General features: G+C 38.0%; 1 protein-coding gene across 1 annotated transcript in view; it reads left to right on the plus strand.

The window, feature by feature from the left end:
• STK3 (serine/threonine kinase 3) overlaps nucleotides 1-9,634 on the plus strand; it is a 128,383-nt gene extending 118,749 nt beyond the window's left edge. Inside the window, exon 11 of the mRNA XM_005516995.3 lies at nucleotides 5,629-9,634. Coding sequence (XP_005517052.1) covers nucleotides 5,629-5,787 — 159 coding nt within the window. The 3' untranslated portion in view covers nucleotides 5,788-9,634. The remainder of the gene's footprint in view (nucleotides 1-5,628) is intronic.
• Nucleotides 9,635-9,885: the final 251 nt, after the last annotated feature.

Below are 9,885 nucleotides of genomic sequence, written 5' to 3' on the forward strand. Positions count from 1 at the left end.
CATCAGGGGAGAAGAAGTGAGGGAGGAGGTTAGAACTTTAAGTCTGGAGCTGAGGTTCCCCTGCAGCCTCTGGTGAGGTGACTGTGCCCCTACAGTTCATAGAGGTAAATGGAGATGCAGAAATACACCTGCAGCTCGTGGAGAAGACTCACACTGGAGCAGGAGAATGCTGGAAAGTGATCTGTGAATTTTGGGAGGTTCATGCTGGAGCAGGCTCCTGGTGGGGACCTGCAGACCTGTAGAGAGAGGAGCCCATGCTGAAGCGCATTTCCTGGTTGGACTTGTGATCCTGTGTATGACCCATGCTGGAACAACCTGTCCTGGAAGGCCTACACCACATGGAAGAGTGACCCACATTGCAGTAGTTTGTGCAGACTGATGCCCAAGGGATGGACTCACACTGGGGAAGTTTATGAAGGACTGTCTCCCATGGAAGGGACCTCACACTGAAGCAGGAGAAGGACAACTCTCCCTGAGCAGCAGCAGAAAAAATGTGATAAACTGATCAAAACATCCATTCCTTGTCTACCTCCACTGGAGAAGGAGGGAGGGGTGGAGGTAGGGGATATAGCTGGGAAGGAGGGAGGGGTGGGGGGAAGGTGTTTTTAAGATTGACTTCTTGTTATCCTGCTCTGATTATGTTATAAGTGAATTTAATTACTATCCCTGATTCAATTCTATTTGGCCCATAGATTGATAGAACTTGGTAAGTGATCTCTCCCAGACCTTATCTCAGCTCATGTATCTTTGTTATATTTTCTCTCTCCTGTCCAGTTGCAGGAGTATAGAGCAGCTCAGCCTGGCATCCAGAGAGGGTCAACCCACTACAACAGGAAATACTTTGCTGATGTATTTGTTTGTGATGCTAATTTGCACTGTATTCAACAAACCTTGTATGATCATGCAGGATTATTTTAAACCCCTGGACTGATTAGCAGTGGCTCCTGCCACCTTCACACAAGGGCAGTGTGCCTGTCTGTGGACTGCTTGTAGCTCTGACCTGTGCTCTGATGTCAATTGGAACACTTTTTGCCTGGAGCTGCCTCAACTTTTGTATTTTTACTGTATTCTAGCGTTATGAGGACAGTCACATTAAAAAAAGCTGGCTGATAATTCCTTATCTGTTCTGCTCCTTTTTAACATCTACATGTGGCCTTTCCTGGAAAAGCCTCTAACATATTACAAATTGAAATTGTAATAGTTTATAAATTTGTAAATTCATTTTTAATTAATTTATTTAAAAAAAATAAATTGTAATAAGTTACAAGTGGTAAACTATAATAAAGTTACAAAGCTGAAAAATTAGCAAGGAGGAGTTAAATGATTGGTGTCCCATTTGCTAAAAGTTTGTGATAAAGTGTACCAAGTTTCCAGGCTTACTGGTCTCCCAGTTGTGTGGCTAAGTTGCCTTTTCCAAAGATCATTACTGAAAATTGTTGTTCACTTAGAAAGTTAGTTATGCTTTTATTCTATTTGTCTCATCTTAACTTGGTGCTGCTGGAAGATACTTCTGCCACTGAAAACTTGGGTTGATGAAACTCCTTTCTGAAAGATTGTGTTTCACCAGGATTTCCCCCCGGGTCAGGGAGAGGAGAAGGTGGAGGCAGGAGCTGCCTCAGCTGGCACTCAGCTTGCAGCTCTGGGAGCTTGTCCCATAAAGATGACTGTTGTCTGGTCTCTTCATAGGCAAAGTTGATCTCCCTTGCTCTAGCAAAGAAGAGAATTTGAGGGAGGCTTCTTTGTGTGTGACTGTCTTGAGAATACATCAGCTTTGAGAAGAAATTATTTAATGTCATCTGGTTCTGGCAGTGGTTTGACGTCTTTGTTTGGTTTGCTTCCTTTATACATTGTAGCTCTCTTTAGTGATTAGCTTAACAAATTCATCTTTAAGGAGAAAAGTTTTATATTTGTACACCTAATCTTTCTTCTGGAATATTTGGTATGTGTGCTCATTCTTTAAGGCTTTGTCTGTGTGTGGCATTATAAGTTGGAGTTTGGAGTATTTCTTTCCCAAATCCATGTGATGACCTGGTGAAATAAAGGGTCCCAATGAAGGAAAACACCAGAAACTCCATCAAGACCTCTCTGTGTCTTGGAAGTGGCCCATCCTGACACTTATTGCTGTATCTTGTGTGGTTGTGGGTGTTTGATCTCTGAAAGGACGTGATTCAGTCCATTACGTGGAGTGGCAGAAATGAAATTATTATTGTCACACAAATGGTATCCTGATTAGTTATAATTTTAACAATTTAATTGTTAACAGTTAACAGCTTCTTAAAAGCTACTGAAATATAATTTAAAGCCTTTCTGAATTCCTGTAGCTTCTGCTACTGAGTGTTCCCCTCTCCCTTCCCATAAACGCCAGTAGCCCCAGTAGTTGCTGCTACAAGCTACTTGGTGAATTATTTATGGCAGTTTAAATTGCAAACTGTTTGCAAGGGGAGGTAAATGAAGGCTGAGATCTATTGCTTTAAGAATTTGAACCGAAATATTTATCATGGAGGGAAATAAATTACATAGGAGTAATGAAATACCTTGAATTATTTCTACACGTCCTATTTGATATATTTGCTGTTACATTCAGTGTTTGGATTATTGAAGGTTTTTAGGGTTTGTGAGGTAATACCTATAGCACAGATAGAAGTCAAATAAATATATTTTTAAATTTGCCAAGGAAACGTGTATGTGCACAGACACACACACACACACATATAATTTCCCAGATTCAGCTGTGGCTGATTAAATGGTTTTCTCATCTGATGTTAGATAGGTGAGACCTTCCTAACTCTTCTGTTTTCTGCCACTTCCTTCCTTTAAATGTCCTGAGCATCAGCTGTTCATATAGATGAGTACTCTGGCTATCTGGATCTCCTCCTGGGAGACATGTCTGAGATAATTCTGAAAGATTATTATCTGGCTTAAAAAATTATTTTTCTTTATATTTTAATATTCATCCCAGCTGTCTGTGATCTTTAAAGAGTAGTTAATTCTCTTGGCTGGCTCTGTTTCCTGATTGAAATTTAAATAAAAACTCACCCACCACATTCTTCTCTGCTAATTTATGAAAAAATGTTTTTCAGGGCAAAATAATTATGTGATTACATCAGTTGGAGTCTATTCTGTGCAGTTTAAGTCTGATGTCTAAAGTGGTGACTGAGAGAGAATAAGTGGCTGTCCAGGCTGGCCAAGAGCGGGTAGGGACTTCATCACTGGCCGTTCTCACAAAACACATGAGATTATTCAGTGTCTACCTTAGGCATTTGCCTGTCTGCAGAGCCCCAAATGCATTATTCCTGTCACATGTGCTAAATACAGTATTCCTGCCACACGTGGGTTTATTGCTCCTCTCGTCTGTGCTGTGTTGGGATCAGTTAAACTGTGGAGTCGGCACTGTCATCTCTTCCCATTATACTTAAAATAATTGACACTTAACTCCTGTAAGAGAATATCTTCACTGAAGTGTGTCAATTGCCAGTTACATATACCAATGGGCTAAAAATTAAATAGAATAGTGCAGGCTTTTAATCTTTTGCTGAAAATGAAAAGGTTTTTTTCTGCAAAAGTCTTAGTGACTGAGAAATTCCTTTCCCCTATCCTTTTTTCTATTTGTCAGATTGGAGGAGTGCAGTAAAATGGATGATATTTCATGCCTTAGGAGGCAACTCTTTTCTTCTTAAGGAGAAGATGAGTCTTTGGGAGAGAGCAGGGGAGAGCAAACGAAGTGTCCAAAGGAGGGCAACAAGATGGTGAGGAGTCTGGAGAGGAAGCAGTATGAAAAACATCTGCGATCACTTTATCTGTTCAGCCTGGAGGACCCTGGAAGAAGATCTCATTGCTATCTACAACTTCCTTGTGAGGGGACAAGGAAGGGGCAGACACTGATCCCTTCTCTCTGGTGCTCAGAGACAGGACCTGAGGGAATGGCCTGAAGTTGTGTCAGGGAGGTTTAGGTTGGATATGAGGAAAAGGTTCTTCACCTAGAGGATGGTTGGGCACTGGAACAGCTCCCCCGGGAAGTGATGGCAGCATCAGCCTGACAGAGTTCAGGAACCATTTGAACAATGTTCCCAAGCACATGGTGTGACTCTTGGGGCTGTACTGTGCAGGGCCAGGAGTTGGACATTGAAGATCCTTGTGGATCCCTTCCAACTCTGCATATGCTGTGATTCTCTAAGGCCAGCATTGCTGAGCACATCTGAGATTTCATACAGGTCTTGGGGTCTCTGGTCCTAGAAGATATTTTGACATCTGGGCTTTAATTCTCTTCTTCATTAGGAATCTTGTAGTTAAAATGATGTTGCATAAAAACGTGCATCTTTTCTGTATGCTCTGCTATACAGTTCTGATATGCCTGCTCTCTTTATTATGACTTTAAGTAATTTGTTACCATGTGCAGTGTGGTCTGTTAGTAAAAGTCAAAATGCTGGGGTTTGGACTGTATGTAGTAGTATGTGTCACTAATTTATATGCCTTGGTTGCTGATAAAAATAAAGATCAAAAGTGGCAGTTCATTTCTCCAGGAAAACAGATCAGACTGTGTTGATGGAAGCCTGCCCTAGATTCATGAATGAAGTATTGATTCATCAGTAGTTGATTCAGAAAAGTGGGGTTTTTTACCCATGAGTTAGGTAGTGTGCTTGTTGCAAGTCAGAATATTTGCAAACAAAATACAGATTATTCCTTTCCTAAGAGGAAATTGTATGTGCTATTTGAAATTTGTTGATATTTTTCACACTGGTGAACAATAATTGGCATATCGGCAATTCTGACAAGAGAGAAATGCAGAAAAGCACTAAAATACATCAGGAGAAAACCATATATGCAAGTCAAAGAACACATTTAAAATGCAGATCATTCACTGCAAAGTCAAGTGGAGCAGTAGTGCCCGACATGCCCCAGTATCTGACAAGACTCAAACCTTTAGTGGCAGCAGCCAGAAAGGCAGTGAAGTTCTTTACTATGTTTACTATGTTGTATGATCAGTCACGTTTAAAGGGTGAAATGTAATGAACTGTTAAACATTTGGAGAAAATATTTTTGGAAAGAAACTTAGTCAAAGGTAACCCCGCATGAATTCAGGAAATTATTTAATGTATTACTTAAAACACTGTTAGCAACTTGTTTTGAGTAGTTCTGACAGCAATCTGTTGAAGGAAGACAGGTGCATTGTCATTCTTATCAGAAAGTACCCCTAAATATCTGTCAAGAGTATTACTTACAGCAGCTGTCTATTTTTCAAGCTTCTATAAGAGGTTCAATAAGAAGTATTTCATTATGCAATATAAGTTATATACATGAGAATATATTTATATTTATATTTATGCTTTTTTCAGCCTAATGAGTTAAACTCCAGCCCTGTATTTATTTGTGATTTATTTGTAAGGTTTGCAAAGGTTTTTTTTAATTTAAATTAAATGTACTGTGCGTGTTTGCTTTCATATGCTGTTATTTACTGTGGAGTGCACTAAGGCTTTTGGCTATATCAACAGTTACATATATATGTATACATACACTCTAAGTGTGTAAAAACCTTGCAGCTGTAAAGCCTTATGAAAAGCAGTGATTTTATTTTTTGTTGAAAACAGTTCCTAATATTTTTTGTGGGATTTTTGTTTGGTTGTTTTGCAGTTAAAGAATCTGAGTTTAGAAGAATTACAGATGAGGTTAAAGGCTTTGGACCCTATGATGGAACGAGAAATTGAGGAGCTTCGTCAGAGGTACACTGCAAAGAGGCAACCTATCCTAGATGCGATGGATGCAAAGAAACGGAGGCAGCAAAATTTCTGAGTTTGTTTTACTTTCAATCATAATACTAGGAGTCAGTGTGGACACTGGTAACTTCAAGTCAGAAGGAATTTGATTATGAGAGTTTTTAAAAATCCAATTTTCCTCCACAAGCAGTGACAATTGCAGCAGTCAAGAACATTCATGTAGTGTTCTGCAAAGACAGTAAAACACTTTACCACTTGTTTGCATTTTCAAATGTTTAATGTAATAGAAGTTTAATCTGTTACTTCCCAATCTTTTTCAGGTCTGTAGTGGTAACTTGGTGTTGTACATTGGGAATTGCATTTTGGAGGACCAGGAATGATTTCTTGATTGTGCAACATTACCGAGCCTTATATTGCAATGTATTTTTCTCCCACTGAGTAGCATATTTATTAAGTAATCTTTGGCTATCCTATTTATTTTATGCCTGTTTTCTGTTGGGAAGTATTAGGATAATATTGTGGAGAGCAGAGTCAAATTAGATGAAATTGCTATGGTAGCATAATGAAAAGCTGCTCACCACTGTGTTATCTTTTAAAACTCTAATTTCAACAAGTATCCCGATTCAGGACAGCACTTGAACATATATCCAGCCCGTTCATAGCAGTAAAATTTAGGACTAAAGTAAGTAATAGGCACATGTTTTTCTGCTCTCCTGAATCAGGGACTGTTGCAGTTGAGTAGTACAGTTGTTACACTACAGAGCATTCTTTGAGAGAGTATTTCTGTCATTTGTACGCACACTGAGTCAGCTGTCATTAAACAACAAGTGCCTAATCAGTTTTAATTTTTGTTATTCAGGAGAAGCAATACTTACAGTCACTCCTTAAGTGTAAACTTCCAATTGCTATTGCAATTCTGACCAGTATAAACCTCTATTTTGCACCGTAGTTTTATAATGAAATAACAGCTACACTTTCTGGATATGTTTTTTGTTTCATTTGGGATTTTTTAATCACTGTTTTGAGGGGAGAGGGGAATTATTAGTGCTTTGAGGTTTGTTTGTTTTCACATTATAGATACAAAGGGATAGTAATTTAAAAACCAAAGAAAATAAATTGAATACTTATATTTAATAAGTATAGAAAAGAAGCAACATTTAGTAGTGTTCTGAGGGGTTTGTCCTGCAATTGCTAAACATTCAAAATTCCTATAGTCTTCTGTTGGTAGATTTTGGGGACTCAGAAATGCAGGACCAAGCTCTTAATAGTTTTTTTCAAGTTCTTGTCTGGATTATGTTGTGGAATATCTATTGATCGAATTTACAACATTGTGAGAAATATTTCAGACTTAGCAGAAAATGTGATCCACTCTCTGAACAATCTGCTGTGTTCTCTCTTGAAATCTTTACTATTGTTGCCTTGTATGTACATAACTTCACTGTGATAGTCATACTTTAAAAAATACAGCTGAAAAGATCTTTACATTCAGCCTTCAGCTGTTTAATGGTGACTACTGTATGGGCATCTTCTATTAAACATTTTCTGGAAGTTAGTAATCATCTCATACCTCTTAACATAAATTGTCAACCTATGTGGACCATTTAGATAGAACAGTGCTGATTTTGGAAATAATGCGTTATGTCACAAAGCTTATGCCAATGGAAATGAAAGGTTCTTACAGGATCAGCATTCTACAGCCATGCTGGTACCAGTACTTGGGTTTGAGCTGTATACAGCCATTGCTGTCCTTGTCATTCTCTTTGTGTTTGCATGCACACCATGCTCTGACATGTAAACCCTAGAGTCAAATAAATCTTAATTGTGATTCTCAGAACATCCTTATCTTCAACTCTCTTCATACTTCTTAGAGCAATGACCATTCCTTGTGAAAATGCAAGAACACAGAAGATCCATAAAAATTACTTTAGGCAAGATAAAATGCACCTGGTAGTCCTACGCCTCACATTTATACAATGAAATGATGTAAAGTAAAAAATTGTATAAACATATCACTGTGTCATTAGATTATAACCATAATGCAGGAAAAAATAACAGTACCAACTTCCCCCTATTATTATGGTTCTTATTTATTTAAAGTAATTTCTACTTCTTGAACTTTCTGTTCTCAAAGACTCAAAGGTGTGTGTGCATACATTGATTTGTGTCGATATACATACATATATATTCATATCTATATATATAAGAGAAAATATAAAACAGGTTTAAACCATCAGGAGAGGAACCTAGCTTGCCTTTTCTTGGTGTGCCTTTTAAGCAGTGTCATTGTCTAGACACTCTTACCTGCATCCTCAGCAGCTAGATTTTCCCTTACTCAAACTTTTCACTTTTTTCCAAAAATAAGACTTTAAGTTTGAATAATGTGGCTTTACAGTGTAATAGCCAATAATATAAAATTATCAGAAATTTCTTATTTTGTGTATTCTGAAAACTTCAGTAATGTGGTACCCTAAAGATGAACTGTATATCCTGAGGGACTCCAATAAAAGGCAATTTTAGACTAGAGCTGTTGCAGTCTGACGTCTGAAAGCTATCAGAAGGCAAATTGCATCCTTTTTTTCTATCCTGATGTGTCTGCATAGAAACAACTTGGACTTTGTGCACATGCATGCACACAGAAATGGAACATACATGCATGAGAACAAATCTGAATGCCATGAATAAAAAGAATAAAACAAGCTCCTTAAAAGGGTGAAAAATAGTATCGGATGTACTGTAAACTGGGTAGCTACAGGATGCTTGTGACCAAAGAATATTTTAATGAATTAATATGAAATTAGTATGTTGCCATTCTGGTATGGTGCAAACTGCAGGCAATGTAAGAGCTGCCTTGGGCTTCAGCAGCCAGCATATGGAGCTCTGAATCCTGTGTGAGAAGTAACACAGAGAAATAGGTTTTGTACTCAGAGATGGATGCAACTTATTTTTTGTTTCTTTTGTTTATACAAATGAATCAAATCATCCATGTTGTTGACCACACATCTCTACTGGAGGATGAGCATCTCTGTAAAGGAAAGCCAATAGTACAATAAATGAGATATTTTTAAAGCAAGCCTTGCAGGAAATCTAATAGAACTACTGACAAGTTAACCTTCAGTAAGATTTTAACCAAGCAGTTTCTTGTTTGCTTCTGACTTTGTATGTTTAGGTTTAGTAAGTTAAAAAATTTTTGAAAAATCATTGCTTATAACTAAACATTTTTAATAAAAGCTAATTTTTCATGTATAATTGTTGACTCGTTCATTCTAACTGAAACAAAAATAATCTTAATAGTAATCATTAATGTTCATTTCCATAGTCATTGCTCATGTTTTGTTTCCTTTCTGTAACACTGTGAGCACAGAAACCCATGTCTCTCAAAGTCAGCTCTGGAAAGGATTTTTCCAGATTACAGCAGTGCTGCAAGAACTAGAAGTCCAAGGATCTCATGGAAGTGGATCAGGCCAGAAATCCTCAATAATACTCCGTGGAGGTGCTTCTCTGAGCAATCTGATGTTACTAAAGGCCTAATCCTGAGACAGCTGAGCATCACCCAAATACCTTGGCTGTCTTAGACATCCTTTACTTTGAGGTACGAGTGGACATGAGGGATTTGAGTTGTTCCTTTGTTGTTCTCATCACACTAGAAAACCAATAGGCAGTGGATGGACTTAAGTAGAACAAGTGGCTCCATTTAATGTCTTGAATATAATTCCATTGCCCATTCCTTTTCTGATTTTTTAAAATTAGTCTCTTAAGAACTTGCCCACAAATACATTTTAGTAAAAGGAACTCATGACCAACGCTCCTTAGTGAACCATGGTATGTTTGAAGTCATGAAAGTCTGCTGCTAATCTGAATTAATCTGCCATTTATTGGATATTATAATTTTTTACTGTTTATTTATAATAAATAGCTTGTCTGCATTGCACAGTGTATTCTGTTGAGCATGCACAGTGGCTTTGGGCTGCTTCTCCATTCAGTCTGTTGAACTTTCAGATATAAATGTGGCTCATGGTGAGTGAATCCCTGCACAAATACATGGGATAGATAGCCTGACTCACACTGAAAGGCACTGGTGCTTCCAAGCAGAATGTGTACTGTACAGCTTCTGTGAAGCACTTGACGTGCATGTGGCTCTTATCAGTGTGGTATGATGAGGGTTACTTTTACTTAA

This window comes from Pseudopodoces humilis, chromosome 1 (assembly GCF_049639895.1).
Source record: "Pseudopodoces humilis isolate 2021_Gansu_Grassland_sample_001 chromosome 1, ASM4963989v1, whole genome shotgun sequence".
NCBI classification, from domain to species: Eukaryota; Metazoa; Chordata; class Aves; order Passeriformes; family Paridae; genus Pseudopodoces; species Pseudopodoces humilis.